Genomic DNA, 21,658 nt, shown 5'->3' on the forward strand with positions numbered 1-21,658 from the left:
GGTATCTCTTACAAATTTCATAAATCCTTCAAGGTCCGGAGGAATTTCCGTTGGTGGTGGCGGAAATGAAGCTTGGTCATCACCGCTTCCAGGCGAAGCATCATCCTCCGCAAGTTCAGCTAGCATTTCTTCGTAAGCTTCGTCTACCTCTGGTTGTGATTCAGCAAGTCCAAAATTTCTTCTTTCCGAACGGATTCAATCTCTAAAAAGTACTGATTTTTTCAAGCTCTCCCTCATAGACGCTCTATAATCACCGAGTTGAAGTCTTGCTTGACTGAAAGCGCTCTCTGATGCCACTGTTGAAGCTTGAATAGTTAAAATATCTCGGGCCATCCTTGAAAGAATCGGAAAGTGTTTTTCTTTGTCCTTCCACCATTCCAAAATATTAAAGGAGCCGTCGGGATTCACTTCCTCAATTCTCTGTGACAAATAAACTTCAAGCTCATTTAGTTGTGAAAAATCACTAGTACTAGAACCTTGAGAACCCCTGAACCCTGCCCAAGCACTAAGTGCTCTTACTCCCGCAGTTCTTTTAGATGATTGAGAACTAGAAGAAGAAGGAGTTGGAACATTTGGTCTAGCATGATCTAATGCAACTTGATAAGCATTATAAATAGTTTGAACATTTATTTTAATTGAGGCTATTGCGTTCGGAAGTTTAGACAACTCCTCATCTTCAAGTGCTAAACCATTATAAACAGTTTCATACCAAAATTGAGGACCTCCTAATTTCATAGTAGGATTTAACAATGCAGCAATACCATAAATAGGGAGAATAGGGAAAAAATATTTTTTAAACTTTTTTCTCATGGAATCAATAGCAAGTTGATAAATTTTTCCACCCTCTGAAAAATGATCAAACAAATTTGCAATTTCTGCAATATAAACTAAACAGTTAGAAATAGTAGGATAATATTGCCCAGAAAATTTATTTGTAGCAATATAGATTTTTTCTAAAAAATCTACAAGCATTTTAACATTAGCCCAATCCGCATTTGTAAGGTGCTCATCATCATCACTTACATGAGCATTAAACGTTGAGTTTATGGGGTTTCTATATTCATATGCAACAACTAAACTTTCATACATGTAATTCCATCTAGTTGGACAAGGTTTAGGAACCTTTCTTTCTCTTAGGCCAAATTCATCGCATCTTTTAAAATATTCTCTAAGTCTACTTCTACGGTTTGAATAAAAAAGCCAATTAAGAGCCATTTTAACCTTTTCAATTTCAACATTTAAAATTCTCATACCATCACCCACAATTAAATGGTAAATATGACAAATACATCTAACATGAAAAATGTTACTAAATACAGGACTTAGTGTAGTGGTAAGCAAGGCTACAACATTTGTGTTACTAGTAGCATTATCCATTGAAACTGACATTATTTTATCACTAATGTAAAAATATCTACAAATATCCGCAATCGTGCTAGAAATAAACTGTCATGTGTGACGTGAATTAATTATTCTATAAGCAATAATGCGCTTTTACATTATCCAATGCTCATCAATCCAATGACTGGTAACAGTAAGGTAATCACAGTCATTACCACTTCTACCAATATCAGTTGTAATAGCAAGACGACAATTTATATGAGTAAATAAATAGCGCAAATATTGTTCATATTCATGTTTATTTTTATAAATATCACTCTTTACGGTTGTGCGAGGAAAACCTTTATAAGTAGGATTATAAACTTTTCTAATATAATGCACAAAGTGGGGGTTAGAAGGAAAACTATATTTTAAGCACATAACAGTAACCATTTTTGCCAATTCTTCCCGATCTTTTTTTGGATCATAATATAAAATACCACCGGTAACAGTATTAATTTCCGGTTAAAATTGATTTGATCCGATACTAAGGTCAGCCTGACTAGGTGCACTTGTCCCCTCAGCCAAAGCTTTCATACGAAAATATCTAGTTTTATCTTGAGGGTGTAGCAATATGTGTCTAGTCAAACTTTCCGTCCCCCCCGACTTCTAACATATTGAAAAACTAACTCTTTGCCACAAGTTTTACACTTAGCCCTATTTTTTTCTCTTCCTATTTTTTTTTCTTAGTTGAGTAAAAAATTGCCAAACAAGAGATGTTTCTGCCCGTTTAGAAGGTTGTCTAGAAAAAGTAGGGGCACTAATAGGAGGGTCAGATGGGGGATCATCTGGATTATTATTAGTTGGGTTAACTTCAGGAGCAGGACTAGTGGGTGTATTGTCATCCGGTTGGGTTTCATCAAAATCTATTTCTTCATCGTCATTTTCATCAATAGTTGGATTACCATAAAGAGCATTCATATATTCATGGTTTAATTGTTCACCGGGTAAAATAATATGGCAAAATTAACTTTCGGTAAATTATAATAAACTATTATCGCTATCAAGAATAGGAGGTGTAGGACGGGTAACAGGTTTGGGTCGGGGAGCCGGGGGAAGTGGAGGAGGAACAGATTGGCCACTAGATTCACCACTCTTCGATTTTTCCTTATTTTTACTAATCATATTTTTTAAGGAATAAGCCATCTTAATTAATCAAGCAAAGTAAATAAAATAAATAAAATTATAATATTAAAACTTAAGAGTTAGAACGAGTTTACCGAATTGACGAACAACTTGTTGGAAATTGATTATCGTTGAAGACTTCAATTCACCAACTTCACAATTGTTTCACAAATTGTAACAATAAAGTAAGCAATAGTAGCAATTATAGAAGTAAATTAGAGAGAGATTGTGATAGATTGATGATTTTGTAAGAAAAATAAAATAATGATGGGGTATTTATAGTTGAAAATAGAGAAAAAGTGTAATTATAAAAAGTTTGGGATTAAAACAAAGTTGGGGGGAGGTAAATGGCTATTTTATAAATAGCCAACGGCTATTTTTGACAGCCCAACGGCTATTTTTTTTTATTTTTAAAAATAGCCGTTGGGACCGTTTGGCCCGCTAAGGGACCGGACCGGTCTCAGGCCCTGGCGGGCCAAATGGTCTCGGGCCTGACGGGCCCAAATCATAGGACCGGCCCACGAGACCGGACCAGGCCCGCTAAAACCGGACCAAACGGTCCTGACCCGTTTAGCCGTTTGGCCCGTCTGGCCCGCGGTCCCGGGCCGGTCCCGGGCCTGGACCGGCCCACTTGCCAGCCTTAGAATGGCTACATATTGATGAAAATAAAACACATCCTAATCCTACTCAATAGCTTTATGTAGAGGGAAGCAAATTGCAAAGATATCGAATTTATGTTAGGGTTCTACAAATCGTACCGGAAAACCGCATCAAACTGAAAAGTCAAACTAAACCGATTAAAAAATCCGACTAGGTTTGGTTTGATTTGGTTTGGTATTGAGTAAAATAATCCGAACCAAACCGACATATAAATATGGAGTATAATTTTTATATATACTTTTAAGATTTTATATAGAATTGTTTTATAAAAAATGTCTAAGAATATTTGGGAATATCTTGCAGGATATAATATTTAATAGAATATGAAGTGCTCCATATTTATTAACCTTAAATAATGGGTTGTATGATACACTTACTTATCAAGTGTTACTGAAATGCGCCAATCTCTTTGTTCTTCCATATTCATATAATATGTTAAGATCTATTAAATTCTTATATTTTTTTCGAATGTAAAGTGATTATTATTATTTACGTACATCAACAAAAGATTATTGTCAGACGACTAAAAAAATACCTATGATGTGTTACTAAGAAAATTATCCCATAAAAATATTTTAATAGATAATATGTTTGTCAATTTTTTTATATTTTTACTAAAGATATATTTACTTATAAAAAATTTAACAAAGTAAGATTGAAATAATATTTAAGTAACAAAAAACCCGAAAAATCCGAGAAAACCGAACTAATCCAAACTGATATAGATGGTAACCAACTCGGTCCATGTACATTCCTAATTTATGTATTGGCAATTGAGCGAAATATTTATGTAGTATAACAGCCTGTAAATGAAGGAAAACTCACATAGAAGATGCATGTCAACTTAATAAGTGACTATAGTATATGGTTATAATTAGGTTGTTTTAACATTTTTAGTGCTAATCTACGGCTTGAAAAGAAGGTGTGAACCACGTACGTACAGCTGTAGCTTTGAACTTTCAATATTAGTTTGCAATTTTAATTTTTTTTTTGTGTGCCAACTGTTGTGCGATTAATGATTTCTGCTATCTTCACTGCTAGGAGAATCGATGGTCTTAATTAGTTTGATTGTATTTGCTAGTTTACTTGGTTAGTTACTATGTGCAAATTTGACATTTTATACATGAAGCTTGTTCAGGATAAATTAAAAACAATATTGTCACGGACGATAATAATACTTTGATTGAAGATTTAATATATGGATTTGCAATAATAGGCGAAAAGAAAGAAAAGAAGAACATTTGTGAAATTTATAATAAAAAGAGCAAATGATATTCCTCCATTCGTTTCGCCGCCTGCATTGGAGTAAATACTTTTATGCAATTGTCGGTTGTAAAAGTCTTTTACTCCCTCTAGTCACAATAAGTGACAATTTTACCTTTGACACATTCATTAAGAAAATATAAAATCCTAGATAAAAAAAGATATATTCACCAAATTAACCTTAATTAATTATTCCCTTGACACATTGAAATATATAAATAAGGGCAAATTTCGAAAAATAAAATTAATTCATTCTTGATTATATAAATGGACACTTATTTTGGACCAAAATAAAAAAGTAAAATGGTCACTTATTATGGAACGAAGGGAGTACATAATTAGGCAGATTTATTAGGTATAATTACAGGTAAATCTCTTGATAAATATTACTCCCTCCGTTTCAAAAAGATTGTCCTAGTTTGACTTGGCAGTAGTTTTAATAAAGAAGGGAAGACTTTTGAGATATGTTATCTTAAATAACCATAGCATTTATGTGACTGTAAAATTTTTGAAACCCGTGGTCTTAAACTTGCCATAATATTTGTATTGCTATAAATACTTCCTATTAAGAAAATATTGAAAGGTGCCAATTTTTTTAAAACGGACCAATAAAGAAACAATGCCTATCTTTTTGAAACGAAGGGAATAACTAGCAATAAATTCAGATCCATTTTGATTGATTTCTCATTTTTCAGATCTGATGGTAACAATGGAGTAGGAAGATTTTGGCTAATGTACTCCAACTTATAATATGCTATCGCACGTTAAATTCACTGATAGTAAAATTAAGAAAACTTTTTACGCTATAACGATTCACGATATATAACTTAAATCCATCCTATCTTCTAGGGCGTGTGGTAGATCATAATAGTTCAGCCTTAGCTACACCAGGTATGCCTACCACATTAATGTTAGAGGTTAGGCAAGGATTTGATTATACAACTCTATGAATTAGTAGAGTACCAACTTTTTTTTAGACTTACCTTAAATGTTAGAAACATCCCCAATAGTATAAATCATACTTGCATGTGCTTGTCGTTCTAAAAAAAACAAGCTACAACCAACGAAGGATCAAACATACTATTAAGGATGGAGATAATTTCCAAAGAATTCATCAAACCTGTTTCTCCCACTCCCAATCACCTCAAATCCTATGAATATTCTATTCTCGATCAGTTTGCTCCATCAAATTACATCCCTATACTTCTATACTATCATCCTCCTCCTCCATCACTTCAGGAAAATAACCATATGATCAACTCATCAAGATTAAAACACTTAAAGAAATCCTTGTCTGAAATTCTTGCTCGTTATTACTTTTTGGCAGGAAGACTTAGAAACGACACTGCTTCTGTCGATTGCAACGATGAAGGTGTGCCATTTCTCGAAGCATTTGTGCACAATCAACGCTTGGAAGACATTCTCAACGACCCTTATATTGATTAGACACATAGGAAATCTTTAATTCCACTAAACATGGAGTCTTTTTCATCGACCCTTTTACTTGTTGTTCAAGTTACCTTCTTGGAATGTGGTGGAATGGTTGTTGGTATTTCAGCTACACACAAAGTTTTGGATACTTCTTCCTTTATCACCTTCTTAACTGACTGGACATCTTTGGCACGCCAAGACGATCCAAATTTTGTACTATCTCCAATTGATCCCATTGCGAAATTCTTACCACCAAGTAATGCATTGCCGCCCTCACCTAGCACTGAAGCCGCGCTTTCAAAGGAGGCCTGTGTTACGAATGTTTATGTTTATAACCCTTCTAGAATAGCACTTCTCAAGACGAAGGCAGCTAGTGACAACATACCTAAACCTTCTCGTGTCGATGTAGTGACAAGTGTCATGTGGAAGTGTTTGACTGTGCACTCCAAAAGGCCGTCTACCTTAGCCCATATGGTAAACATGAGGAAACGAGTTGATCCTTCAATGCATGCTCATTATATTGGAAACTTTGTTGGGCTCGTTGAGGCATCTAAGGATGAGACTGAAAAAGATATAGATAACATGGTGGCTTTGATAAGAAAAGGGTTAGTCAAGTTTGATAATGACTATGGGAAAAGATTGAAAGGGGATGAGGCCATAGGAACTATCCTAGAGCACATAAGGGATATAGTAAGCTTGGTTAGTAGAAAAGATGATGTGGATTTCTACCATTTCAGTAGCTGGTGTGGTTACTCATTTTATGATGTGGATTTTGGATGGGGGAAGCCAATTATGTTTAGTACAGTTGAAGGAAAATTCAAGAACATGATAATGTTAATAGATACAAAGGATGGTGGAGTGGAAGCTAGGGTTACTTTGAGTGAACAAGATATGAAAATGTTTGAGAAGAACACAGAGCTGCTAACTTATGCAACTCTCAAGGCTAGTTTCCCTATCAAAGAATGACACAAGATTAAACAAGTTGCGAATAAGGTTCTTGTTATGTACTAATAAGAGCAAATCTTCAATCGTTCTTAAGGGATAGCTCCTCCCAAATTGTTCTAGATAAGTTAAAGTTTGAGTGCTTTTAATTTCTTGAATGAAATGTGAAATTTTCTGATTTCCTTTTTAGAATTGTTTTTTCATCAATAAAGATAAATTCCTTTAATGATTCTGAGTATATTCTCTCCTCCTGACATCTATTGATTTCAATTAAATCAATTTATTCCCATTGCCAAAGGACAGAGAAAATTAAAAGCATGACAAGACTGTTCTCCGTCCTTGTCCTAATTAAGAGATCAGTTGACACTGATCAAGATTCTAAAATGGCACCAGACAATATTTTCCCCTAGTATCAAACAGAACCTTTGGCTTTAACCCAAACAAATATAGAGATGTTATCACTAGGTAACAATCCAGGAAAACGCGGCACTCAAATGACAAACAATTTCAGCACCTTTATCAGCAAAAGATTGTTTCTGTTTGTAAGAACCTAGTTTCGAAACAACTAAACCAACAACAATCAGATTAGTTTGTTTACCATGAAAATTCCATTAATTTCATAGTAAACTAAAATAGCCATGCACAATGCACAATGCACAAGTGCAATTACTATCTTGTTTCATTATACCCTACAAAGAATAAACCTAGCATTGACAACATTGAGAAAAAGATATAGGATAAGATAATCTGAAATACTATCTACGTCTACTAGACATTATGGATTTGACTAAGTTCAATATCCTAACATAGTAAAAAAAATAGAGAAGACTCTGTACCTTCAAGCCCATCCCCGCTCACCCTGTTACCACCTGCAAGATTGTTGCACGGGCTTCCACCAATTACTAGATCAAATTCTCCAAAGGAATCCATCAGTTTCTCCAAGCAGTCTCGGCTCAGCTCCTTCACATCCTCAAATTCTTCAAGCTTCCCTTCCTCATCTGTTTGATCCCACCAGCTTCTCAAAATAACCCTGTTGACTTCAGATTTTTCAACTGAAACAACATTCTTCATTCGAAGAGCGACTTCGGCACCGCCAATTCCAGAGAATAGCGATAATACCAGCTGGAAACTTGTCTTTCAACACCGATAAGTGATACGCCACTGTGTCGACCTAATAGAAATATTGATCCAAGTACCATTAAAGATTATTCTAACAAGAAAAAAAAATTCAATAAGCCAACGGAAGAGCTACACTTTTGCAAAATAAGACTTGGATATATACAGTGAAAATCAGAAGAAAGAATGTTAGGCTAACCTGGAACGAGTTACCAAGGGATTTGTATCTATCAGTCCTACTTATACCCCTAGTATGGTTCTCTGGAAACCCCAATAGCATTTCAACTTCATCAGGCTCCAAAGGAGCAACTTTGTTTCTTCCAACCCACACCAAATTCCACTTTTTGCATTCTGCAAGAACATACTTCTGCACTTCCATAGGTGGCTCACCATCATATTTCTCCAAAACTTTCTTGATCCTATCTGTCAATTTTGCACTCCCAATGGCTGTTAGCAAACAATTTAGCTTTGTTCGTGTATCCCAAGATGGCCGCCATTTCTTTGTTAGGGGAAGTGCCTCATGAATGGTACTTGGGGGAAGTGGACACAAATGAAATCTTTTTTCAACTGGCAGATTATGAATATATCCCCTTTTCCTTGCAGCAGTGCAAAAGTATATCGAGTCAACAAACTCAGGCAAAACATCAAACAGGTGTCTGGAAATGGTGTTCCACGCATCCTTTGGAGCTTGAGCAACATTTTCATAGTAGAAGAAAGGGGGGCCGACAGCTTGCTTCGAAAGTTTTCTTTGGACTATTGTTGGAAGAGATACTGTAGGAACTCCAAATCCAATCATGTATTTGAGCAAACGAATTGTCCCTTTATCAAGAATCGACCTTTGTTTTTTCCTTTTGCTCAACTCATTGTACATCTTCCTCTTGTATCCACCACTATCATTCGATATATGCTTCAGTTTTGGCTGTCACAATGGAAGGGAGGCATCAATTCTATGAAAAATGATATTGCTAATTTGCAGTTATAAATGCGAACAAAGTTGAACAAACTGTTAGTTCACACGAGTCAATTTCAAATACCGCAGGGAAAGCATACCTTCACATCTTCTGGTAGATAGGCATCTTCTGCTCTTGACATTTGAGCAGTACTGATGAAATCTATCAATACTTCAAGCGTTGCTTCTGGACCTAGAAAGTTGTGAAGACTGAAGAGTACATTAATTACCTGGAAAGAACAACAACTACTCCTATATAACAACTACTCCCACCACCACTACTAAACAGAAACTAACCCACTACTACTACTGAGCCTCAATCCCAAGTTAATTTGGGTTGGCTACATCTTTTTTATTCAAATGATCCACTAGATAACTTGCATGAATAAGATTTCTTCATCGAGTGATAAACCTTGGCATAACTATTACATATCAAAAGCCAAACTAAATGTCTAACGATAAAAAATTTAGATAACATTAGTAAGGTAGAAGACAAAATATAATTTCATATACGCACCACATCTCTCCATTGCTATGGAACCCTCACTGAATATCCCATAGTTGCCAGGTATAATAATATCTGCTTTTTTTCAGACAAAGAACTGCTCTCGTCATTCAAGTAGCACTGTTTAGCAGAATTCTGTCACACGTTGCAAAGGAAAATGTTAGAAAACCCTTATATAATAGTGCCCAGGAAGCAGCTTATAACAAGATTCAGGACCACCAAAAATCCTGAATGGTAAAAGAAGTATTAGTTGATGCATAAATACGTGGAGAAAAATGTCCTTTAAGCCCCAAAAGTAGTGAGCAGTAAAAAATTAATTTTAGATCAGTCGTCCAATTTTCAGCAGTACATTTACAGGTCAACATGTCCTCGTTTGTAGAAATTACTTGGCAAACCATTTCTCTGTACCCCCCAAATCCCAAATTAAAAAAAGGAGAAGGAAATCTTGTGTTTCAACTGGAAGAACCTGATGACAGTCAAAGACAACTAGTAAAAATCACAGATACCTTTAATTTTATTTGTAGTTCTCCACAAATTTGTAAAACTAAACCACCGCATATTAGACATAAAATTTAGTAGGAGAAGCCATGGGTGTTCAAAAATACCATATCACTAACGTTGAATTACATAAATGATGTGTTACAGATATAAAAAGGGTGCTCTTTCAAAAAAGTGACTAAATGTATCACTTCGAATAAAGAGAAACCAGATTGACTATAATCTATGCTACAGTTAGACACTGAAAAGAAAAATGGAGAAAGGTGTATGATAGAGGATGACATACTATACAGCTGTCCAAGTCGGAGGACCAACTATCTTCCGCATAAACATCATCCAAAAGGTTCTCGTTGTACTCAAAAGAGCTATCATCAGAACTATTGGAGGGATCCAGCTGAGGGCTAGTATAGGGCTGTTCTTCAGGGGTCTGTAAAAAAAATCATAAGTTTTCTATCTTTATAGAGGGGGGGTTGCTAGTATTAGAGGGTCATTACTGTGTAAAAAATAAAAGGACAAAGAAAAACCATGCATATTCTTAACACAATTCAATCCCAGAGCCGTGCAGACCGGATAATGAACAATTGGCATCATTCATTGCACAGTCAAGTCAACACCTAGGAATCCAGTGTTCACAAGTCAAATAATGAGGCAGATGTTACGTACCTTGAATGCCAAAAGTGCATCCAGCACCAGATCTTCTTTTTCTCCTGCGTCTCAAATCAAATAACATTAAATACCACACTTAGAAAATTCAAATACCATTTTGCTGTATTGCTTTTGCAATAGATTCTTCAGGAAATCCCATCATTACAAACTGCTAAATGAACTGGCGGGGCACTGATGACGAGCTCGCCTTCAGGTAAGAGAAGACCACAAGAGATCATAAGTTGAGATGCAATGTTATGAACAATTTTTTTTGGGTTTGTTTTGGGGGGGGGGGGGGTTCCAAAAGATGATCAGTAGGTATCAATATAGGCTCGAAGCATTTACCTCACCATCACCACTAAGAACATGCTGCCCAGTAGTTCTTAAATCTGTGCATGAGGAAAATGGTGTGTCCCGTATTTCTAGTTCATCTTCAGTATCCCAGTCAATGTTGTCATTGTCTTCTCCAGAAAGACTTTCGTCCTGCATGGGATTGAACAAGAAATTAAATGCTTTTCCTCCGTTTATCAAAAATATGAATAAAGAAGGGCGATAAACTTTCTTTTCTGATCTAGAAGACCAGAAGGAAGTCAAAAAACTGCACTGTATTAGACAATCGAGAAACAAGATAAATTTACCATTTCTCCAGGTAAGCCTGAAAAAGAACTCCAACTTGTTCAGCAAGGAGAATAATTCAGCAGCCTACATAACACGAGAAGGTAAACCTGAATTACTGCCAAAAGTTCCACAAGGCAATCATCAAAGCAAAAAGATATTCCATCAAATCTCACACAGAAAACTCAAAAACATAAGTTTCTTCATCTCTTGACATTAAGACCAAACCCCATACCTTTAGCAAGAAAAGGAAAAAGCCAATATGGACACAATAGTATAAATACAATTCTGTATATTCTTATTTAACTCTCATCTCTGCCGCCCATGCTATACATTTTTCTTCCGAATATCTAAAGATGTTCCTCCTAGCTTGATAGAATGAAATATCTTTCTTAGAAGAACAAATTTGTTTCTCGCTGCCACATTCATCTCATGATATGTAGTAAAAGAAAGAGGAGAGAAGTTATGTTTTTGTGTAGTACTCTCCCCATCCCAATTTATGCGGCACACTTTCCTTTTTAGTCTGTCCCAAAAATAATGTCACATTTCTATATTTAGAAACAATTTAACTTAAAATTCCCCCATTTACCATCAATGAGATGATTTATAGCCGCATAAATGTCTAAGGCTTGTTTTAAGACCACAAGTTTCAAAAGTTTTCATTTCTTTCTTAAGCTCCGTGTCTAGTCAAATGGTGGCACATAAATTGGGACGGAGACACTAATAGTTTAGCGCTTGTAATAGTGAAGCAAGAGCTCATCAAGATGCTGATCCAGAAATGGGAGCCAGACGTTTATTGTTTTCAAGAAACAAAAGTTGAAGAGGGGGAAGAGAGGCATTTTAGACAACTTTGGCCAAACAGGTAGCTTGGACATATAGAATAGGCTCCTGCGGACGTACTGGGGATGTTTTACTTCTTAGGGATGAAAGTGATTAAGACTGTATCGACCCAGTTATTGGTGACCACACTCAATCAGCACTTTCCTCAAGTACACAGAATGATTTGAAATGGCTTATGCCTGGGGTATACATACCAAACAGAAGAACAGGGAGGAAAAATCTATGGTTTGAGGTTGCTGCTGCAAGAGGTCTTTGGAATAATAGCTGGAGATTCTTATTGTTGCGGAAGCCAAATGTATATAGTGTGAATGAGTCACAACTACTATACCAAAATAGATGACAACCACTAAATAATAAACAAGACAATAAGACAACAATAAAAGAACACCAGAATTTACGAGGTTCGGCCAATTTTGCCTACTTCCTCGAACACAATCAATATTTTATTCCACTCCAAAATTACAAGTGAAATAATACTAAAGAGAGAAGATACAAATGCCTTAAGAAGATAAAAAAAGGCAAATGAGAGGTGTGTCTAAATCCTAAACATTAGGCCTCCTTTTATAGGGTGAAATTCCCATTCAAAATTGTCATCCACCGATGTGGGACTTTTGACAATTTCAACAAATCTCCACCTTGGCAAAATCTCACATCTTCAATTTTCTCTCAATAACAAATTTTGGTTGTGTCTTCATCTTCAATCTTTAGTGTTCAACAATGTTGATCAAATCCAAACAATGTTGAAACTTGACCGCAGTCACCACTTTTGTCAGCATATCAGCAGGGTTCTCCGTAGTATGAATTTTCTTCACCGTGACTCCACCTTCTTCTATGATTTCTCGTACGAAATGATACCGAACATCAATGTGCTTCGTCCTTGCATGATAAACTTGGTTCTTCGCTAATTGAATAGCACTTTGCCTATCACAAAAAATTATAATATTTTTTTGTTTAATACCAAGCTCCTTTAGCAACCCCTGAAGCCAAATTGCCTCCTTCACAGCTTCTGTAATAGCCATGTACTCTGCCTCTGTTGTAGACAAAGCAACTGTTGACTGCAAAGTAGACTTCCAACTAACTGGTGCCTCTGCAAAAGTAAACACATAACCAGTAGTTGACCTTCGTTTGTCCAGATCACCCGCAAAATCTGAGTCACAATATCCAACTACAGACCGATTGCCTTCCTGCTCAAAAACTAACCCAACATCTACAGTACTATGAATATACCGTAAAATCCATTTCACAGCTTGCCAATGCTCCTTTCCTGGATTATGCATATATATGCTAATAACTCCAACGGCTTGTGAAATGTCAGGTCTCGTACAAACCATTGCATACATCAAGCTACCAATAACATTTGCGTATGGTACCCTTGACATATACTCCTGTTCAGTTTCATCCTTTGGCGACATAGTAGTACTTAGCTTAAAATAGGGAGCAAGTGGCGTACTAATTGGCTTAGTCTTCTTATCTATGCCAAAACGCTGTAGTACTCTCTTCAAATATTCTTTCTGAGATAAACAGAGTTTCTTTGAACGTCTATCTCTTATTATCTCCATGCCAAGAATTTTCTTTGCCTCACCCAGATCCTTCATCTCGAACTCCTCCTTCAGTTGAATCTTCAACTTATCAATTTCTTTCGAATTCTTGGAAGTTATCAACATATCATCAACATATAGGAGAAGATATACAAAGGAACCATCATTAAGTTTGCGCAAATACACACAATGATCGTATTTGCTTCTCTTGTACCCTTGCCGCAACATAAACTTGTCAAATCGCTTGTACCATTGTCTAGAAGATTGTTTCAATCCGTACAACGATTTTTCAAGTTTGCATACCATATTTTCTTTTCCAGCAACTTTGAATCCTTCTGGCTGATTCATGTAGATTTCCTCCTCCAAGTTTCCATGTAAAAACGCAGCTTTTACATCCATCTGAACTAGTTCCAAATCCAACTGTGCTACCAAAGCCAACATAATTCTAATGGAGGAATGTTTTACAACTGGAGAAAATACTTCATTGTAATCAATTCCCTCCTTCTGAGCATATCCTTTGGCCACCAATCTTGCTTTGTAGCGAACATCTTCTTGGTTAGGAAATCCTTCTTTCTTTGCAAATACCCATTTGCACCCAATTGTTTTCTTTCCCTTCGGGAGATTGGCCAATTTCCATGTATGATTCTGATGAAGGGACTGCATTTCTTCATTCATGGCAATCCTCCACTTATCTTCTTTTGAACTTTGGATTGCGTCTTTATAAGTGGTAGGAACACCATCAACTACAATTGAGGTTGCGCAAGCAACCGTCTCTATGAGACGAACATGTTTCATTATTGTCTTTTTTGGCCTGCTGGTTGCTATTGATTCAAGTTGTTGTCGAGGTTCCTGAGTTGGAATCTCCCTCTCTACTGGCTCTTCTTCCAGAGGGTAATCTTCATGAGTTTCCTCCTCTGCTTCTTGTGTAGGAAAAATAAATTTTCCCTCAAACTCCACCTGCTTTGATGCACCACCAGTTTGTTTGACATCTTCAACTGTCACCTTATCTGTTATGGCAGATTCATCAAAGGTAACATCTCTGCTGAATATAATATTCCTTGTCTCTGGACACCATAAGCGGTATCCTTTGACTCCAGAAGTAATCCCCATAAATATAGCCTTCTTTGCTCTCGAATCCAATTTTGACTCTTTCACATGATAGTATGCAATTGAGCCAAACACGTGCAAATAGTCATAATCTACAGCAGGTTTTCCATACCATTTTTCAAATGGTGTCTTTCCATCAATAGCAGCAGATGGTAGACGATTAATGAGGTGGCATGCATATGTAATTGCATCAGCCCAAAATTCTTTGCCCAAGCCAGCATTGGACAACATACACCGTACCTTCTCCAGTAAAGTCCGGTTCATACGTTCTACCACTCCATTCTGTTGTGGTGTATGTCTGACAGTGAAGTATCGGACGATGCCATCATTTTCACAGACCTTATTGAAATGATCATTTTTGTATTCACCTCCATTGTCTGTGCGAATACACTTGATCCTCCTGCCTGTTTGATTCTCCACCATCGTCTTCCATTTGAGAAAAATTCCCAACACTTCATCTTTCCTCTTCATTGTATACACCCACACTCTTCGAAAAAAATCATCAACAAAGGTTACAAAATAGTGCTTCCCACCCAATGAAGGTGTTTTGGAAGAACCCCAAACATCAGAGTGTACATAATCCAAAATGCCTTTAGTATTATGGATCGTTGTACCAAATTTAACCCTTGTCTGTTTCCCTTTGACACAATGCTCGCAAAACTCCAAGTTGCAAGTCTTTACGCCTTTTAACAATCCTTGATCAGATAGAGCTTTCAAGGATTTCCCTCCAGCATGTCCCAAGCGCATGTGCCATAGCCTGGTTGCTTCTGCCTCTTTGTCATCACTGGATGTCACTGTCGCTGTCCCAATAACTGTACTACCACGATAGCGGTACATGTTATTGTTCTTCCGATTGGCCTTCATTACCACTAGTGCACCGGAGCATATTCTCATCACTCCATTTTCTGCAATGATTTTAAACCCTTTTGATTCTAGGGCTCCCACAGAGATGAGATTCTTCTTCAAACCCGGTACATATCGAACATCTGTTAATGTTCTGATCATTCCATCATGTCTTCTTAATCTTATTGAACCAATGCCATATGAGGTAAGAGGGCTGTTATCCGCTGTGTGAATGACTCCATATTCTCCTTCTTGAAAATTTACGAACCAGTCCTTGTTGGGACACATATGATAGCTACAAGCCGAGTCCATCAACCATATGTCTGATGATGTTGATAACTCTGTTGTAACTAATGAGAAGTCTGAATCATCACAATCAGATACATTTGAATCCATAATGGCCTTTCCATTGTTATGTCTGGCCTTATTCTTCAACTTCGGACAGCCTTTCTTCCAGTGCCCCTTTTCTCGACAAAAGGCACATTCATCTTTGCTAGGTCTAGATCTCGACTTGGATCTTCCCTTCTTAGTCCTCGTTTGATTTTGAGGACGACCCCTCACAATTAGTGCTTCTCCTTCTCCGCCCTTCTGTTTTTCTCCCTTTCTTTGTTCATAGGTGTACAAAGCCGAACAAACTTCTCTGAGAGAAATTTCGTCATTTCCATGGAGTAGAGTAGTTTCAAGGTGCTCGTACTCATTAGGAAGTGACCCCAACAACATCAAGGCCAAGTCACCATCATCAAAAGTTGCATCCATATTTTGCAAATCTGTGACCAACTTATTGAAACTGGTGATATGTTCATTCATTGTGGTACCAGGAACATAGGTGAAGCGAAACAGTCTCTTCTTCATGTACAATTTATTTTGACTGTTTTTCTTCAAAAATTTATCCTCCAGTGCTTTCCATAATTTACTTGCAGAAGTTTTCTTTGTGTATGGATATTTCTGCTCTCTAGCAAGGTAGGATCGAATGGTACCCGCAAGCAACACGATTGATAATTTTCCAATCTTCTTCTCCACTAACATCTGGCTTCTTTTCTTCAATGGCAAGATCTAACCCTTGTTGAAAAAGAACATCTAGAACCTCGCCTTGCCACATCCCAAAATGTCCTGACCCGTCAAAAATTTCTACCGCAAGTTTCGCATTTGACACAATTCTTGTCATAAGCGAAGATGCCAACGATGACGTATTATTGACACTTGATGTAGATTCTTCTTGTTTATTGTCTTCCATTTTGACACAAATATTATTTAGTAGCTGACGACACAAATCAAGATTATTTCCTTTCTGGTGTGGAAGATCAGACTAAGCTGCAACCACAGAGTATACTCAAACAGAACCTTGACTCAGTTACCAAGATAGATCTTTTCTGATGTGGAAGATCAGACTATGCTGCAACCACAGAGCATACTTAGACAGTACCTTGGCTCTGATACCAATTGTTGCGGAAGCCAAATGTATATAGTGTGAATGAGTCACAACTACTATACCAAAATAGATGACAACCACTAAATAATAAACAAGACAATAAGACAACAATAAAAGAACACCAGAATTTACGAGGTTCGGCCAATTTTGCCTACTTCCTCGGACACAATCAATATTTTATTCCACTCCAAAATTACAAGTGAAATAATACTAAAGAGAGAAGATACAAATGCCTTAAGAAGATAAAAAAGGCAAATGAGAGGTGTGTCTAAATCCTAAACATTAGGCCTCCTTTTGTAGGGTGAAATTCCCATTCAAAATTGTCATCCACCGATGTGAGACTTATGACAATTTCAACACTTATGTGGTTAGGTTCCTCAGTGAGAGACAAGGTAACAACAGAAGCACACGGGCTACAGATGATTTTCCAAGTACATACAAGAGTTGGAATTGATTGATCCCCAGCTATACAGAGGAGAGAAATGACAGATCTATAGTGGTCTTCAGAATTGATAGGTACCTTTACTCAAATGTCTGGAAATGAGGAATTCAAAAATATTAAGCAGTCTATGCTTCCAAAAACTTGGTCAGACCACAATCCTATTGAGTTTTCCTGTGGCCAATGGCAAAGGAGAACTTCCTATTTCAAGTTGAGAACAAATGGTTCTAGGAAGCAGACTTTATGAATCTGATCAGCAGCTGGTGGAATTCCTTTGAAGTGAGAGGGCGTTAAGATTTCGCGTAAGCCAAAAAACTGTTTTTATTGAAGCAGAAATTGAAGGAATGGATCAGAAAGAAATTTGGTAGACTGGATGACAGAAAATCTCTGCTGCTGAATAAATTACCCGAGTTGGACAGCTGAGGAAAGAGATTAAACGGATCAGAAAATGGCTGAAAAAGCTGATATTGTAATGCAAACACAAGATGTGGCCAGATTGGAGGAGATATCATGGAGACAAAAATCTAGATTCTTGTGGCTAAAGAAGGATACAAAAATACTAAGGTTTTCCAAAAGATGGCAAACACGCATAGAAGGCACAAGCAAACTGAGAAGCTCAGTTTGGTTAACGGGTGGATAAATGGGTTTACAGTGGCAACTCATAATTGACACTTAATCAAATCTCACATATACTTTACGCGAATGATACGCTTATCATGTGTGAGGCAGAGAAATAACAATTGAGGTACCTGAGGGTGATTCTATTGGTTTTTGAGTTGGTGTCAGGACTAGGTATATTAAATTGATGAATAGCTGCATCTATCCCATGAATGATGTACAGAATACACAGGGGTTAGTAGAAAATCCCGGGTATCAAGTTCGTATACTTCCGACCAAATATTTGGGAATCCCCCTAGGTAGTAGTTGCAAGTCTCTAAATTATGTGGCAGGGGGTAATTGAAAAAGTGGGGAAAAAGCTGGCGACATGGAAAATACAGTATTTATCATTAGTAGGTAGATTGATCTTAAGTAATAGTGTGCTTGACTCTCTCCCTACTTACCTAATGTCAATATACCCAAGGCCAGCAAGGTGATTAACAAGTTGTTTTGCTTAATCAAAAACATGGTGGAATGGGAGTAATAAATCTGAAGCACCATAATCAGAATTTAATTATGAAATGGTTATGGAGATACACAGACGAAGAACAGAGGCTTTCGAGAAAGTTGAATTAAGTATTAGTGCAAAAAGTGCATAAGAATGAGCCAGTAGGTGCCAATAGTCTCATTCAGCTTAAGCATTTGCCTTCCCATTTTTAAAAAGATATCAACTTTTAGCCAAAATTTTAGTACAAAATCAGTTTTTTCTTCTTCTTTTTGGAGTCTACTTCTGCAATGGGGAAACTAGGTTTTGTTATTGGCTAACAATTTTGAAATAAAACGTCAAATTGGAGCTGAAACATTCCATGCAGACAAAAATTAGGTCTTTGCTCATTCGCTAACGATTGCAAGTAACCAAACAACCAAAAACTTTTCTAAACCATAAAACTTACCTGAGATGCTTTGGTTATGAAGCAGCTTTGAGCTATATCGATCAGAAACTTTCTTAATATCCTGCATTGCCCAAAAATATAGACACAAAAAAAGAGCTAAGATTTAGGAGGAAAAAACCACAGTTTCAGCAAATTCAAAAACCAAAAAAAAGATTTTTTTTTTTTTTTGTTTACAAAGTGAAAATAGAAAAGAAAGACAAACGTACAGAGTTTTGAGAGGAGAGGATAGTCTCAAGAGTGAAGGAACAAAGAGAGATTCTTGTGCATAATACTGAGAGTAGAAACCCTCTTGCTTTGAATTTGCCTCAAGTATTGAGACGGTACGAAAATATTACGCGCCTCGTCTAATCAGTTCTACGTTTATTTTTGAACACATATATATTACTCCATTATTTTAATAAATACAATAAAATAAGAAAATGGGAAGAAAAGGGTAAATGTAGGAATTTTTTTCAAATTTTAAATTATTTCTAATGATGTTCTTACTTAAAATATTCCTATTGGTGGAAGCAATTGATGAAATAGCAGAATGAATTCTATACTCTCGAAAGTAGACATTAGACCTGTCAGTTAGGTCTAATGTCTATAAAATTGGACTTTTGAGAGTATATAACAGTCACTAGGTCTAATTCGATCGAGAACCATTGACATTATTGGAAGTTTCTCAAATGTTGAACTTTAAAATTGTCTCATCAATAATTAAGGGTATTTAGTAAATTGTTTGATTGAAATAAGGCAAAGAAAAGTATTTATTGCAGTAATTCATATAAAACCTTTAAGAGTGAAGGTTCCTTAACAGTGGATACTACAATTTTGGAAATGAGGCTCAGAAGAATTACTATAGAGTATATGAATTGTAAAATTTGAAGATCGGCAAGGAGGAGTTCTTCCCTATATTTAATGGTCAAGAATTTCGCAAAACTGAAGTCTTTCCGACAGTAAATCCTTAAGTAGTACTTTCTAAATTGTTACACAACATATACTAGTAGAAGAAAAGGAAGATTCACTACTAAAAACCAGTCAAAAAGTGTCCAAATCATACCGACCGACATTGATCGGAAAGAAATACCGACCGAAATCGGTCGGAAACAAAATAAATTGATCGAAAAAATTAAATAAAAAATTGTAAATAAGAATACCGACCGTAATCGGTCGGTTAATGTGGTCCCACAAAAAAAAGATTTGCTCTATCTGACACAGTTGAAATTTTCGACCGACTTCGGTTGGAAACTCGCCAATCTTTGACCAAAGCCTGGTCAGACTTGCATACTATCTACAAAAGAAATGATTAATTTAAAATAATTATAGAATACCGACCGATGTCGGTCGGAAATTTTAATTCATTTTTCCCGCCCTACGTCAATTGTTTTTTTGATAATAAAAAATTATTTATCATATAATTATAAAAATACTGACCGATATCAGTCGGAAATACTAATTTATTTATTCCTGCCATGCGTCAATTATTTTTTTTGATAATAAAAAATTACTTTTAATATAATTATAAAAATACCGACTGAAGTCAGTCGGTATTAGTTGTCCAAATGATCGTACATTATTGTTACTTACAATCTCCATATATATAACATCCTAAATTGTATATATATTTATACACACACACATATGCACATATACATATACACACAAATCTTGTTTAAATACACACACACACACACACACCACACATATATGGGCGCGTGTGTGTATAAGTGTTTGACCATTTTGACCACTAATACCGACCGATTTCGATCGGTAACTTATTTAAAAATAAAATGTATAGTGCTATAAGATGTAATGTTATAGTAAACATAAGTTGTAGCAACAACAACATATATATCGGTCAAATTACCCAATTGGAGAATATATATAGGTCAATAATCCAAACAACGGCGTTAATCAATTTTGAAAGACATATCTTGGGGACCTGCACCTACGGTTACAACTATGTCTAAGTATTTTGTGAATGGTTATAAATTTCACACCGAGGAATGCCCCAAGTATAAAAAAAAAAGAAGAAATAACAGTGGGGTGTATGTTAAAGGTAGTGAAGGCAACCAGGATGGGGACAGTGATTATTATGGTGTGATCAAAGAGATTCTAGAATTATCATATTCAGGTTTGCCAAATAAGAGGATCATACTTTTCCGATGCAAGTGGTTTGACCCAACACCTAGAAGAGGTACAAATGTACACTCGCAGTACACCATAATTGAGGTTAATAAAAAGAGGGAGTATGATCGTTATGATCCTTTTAAAATTACAGAAAAAGTTAGGCATGTGTATTATGATCCATATCCATTGCAGAGGAATAAGGCTGATTGGTTGGTTGAAATCAAAACTAAGCCTGTTGGTAGGGTGAAAGTTGAGAATGTGCTAGATGTTGCTTACCAAAACGATACCTCAAGTGTTAACCAATTGGTGGATGATGTAACGACCTAACCAATCGTTTTGACTTTTAGAACCCCGTTCCCCTAAATAAAACTTCTCGTACGTTCTTTTATTTATTTATGACTTACGGGGATGGCTGGATCAAGATTTGGAAGTGTTTGGGTTAAAATCAGAACACTTGGTTACTTAAGTTGGCCTTAAAAATGCTAAGTTTGACTTCGGTCAATATTCTTTTTAGAAAACGATCCCGAAATAGAATTTTAATAATTCAAACAACTCCGTATAGTAATTTTGGACTTAGGAGCGCGTTTGGAATTTTAATCGGATGTCCGTAATTAAATTAGGCTTGAAATGGCTAAAATAGGACATTTAAGTTTGAAAGTTTGACCGGGGAG

At 36.3% G+C, this 21,658-nt stretch overlaps 1 protein-coding gene and 1 pseudogene across 1 annotated transcript; one reads left to right on the top strand and one right to left on the bottom strand.

Moving 5' to 3' along the window:
* Positions 1–5,488: 5,488 nt before the first annotated feature.
* Positions 5,489–6,979, top strand: LOC107768332 (stemmadenine O-acetyltransferase-like; annotated as a pseudogene).
* A 154-nt stretch (positions 6,980–7,133) lies between these two features.
* Positions 7,134–19,213, bottom strand: LOC107768331 (DNA (cytosine-5)-methyltransferase DRM2-like). The gene is given in 12 exon segments (XM_075248037.1): positions 7,134–7,619; positions 7,621–7,918; positions 7,920–7,972; positions 8,117–8,836; positions 8,968–9,076; positions 9,384–9,506; positions 10,156–10,296; positions 10,533–10,722; positions 10,860–10,997; positions 11,153–11,216; positions 18,876–18,936; positions 19,082–19,213. Coding segments are annotated over 6 exon segments (1,248 nt in total). The 5' UTR covers positions 9,389–9,506; positions 10,156–10,296; positions 10,533–10,722; positions 10,860–10,997; positions 11,153–11,216; positions 18,876–18,936; positions 19,082–19,213; the 3' UTR covers positions 7,134–7,556.
* Between the last annotated feature and the right edge of the window lie 2,445 nt (positions 19,214–21,658).

The sequence above is a fragment of the Nicotiana tabacum genome, chromosome 24, assembly GCF_000715075.1.
Source record: "Nicotiana tabacum cultivar K326 chromosome 24, ASM71507v2, whole genome shotgun sequence".
Taxonomy (NCBI): Eukaryota; Viridiplantae; Streptophyta; class Magnoliopsida; order Solanales; family Solanaceae; genus Nicotiana; species Nicotiana tabacum.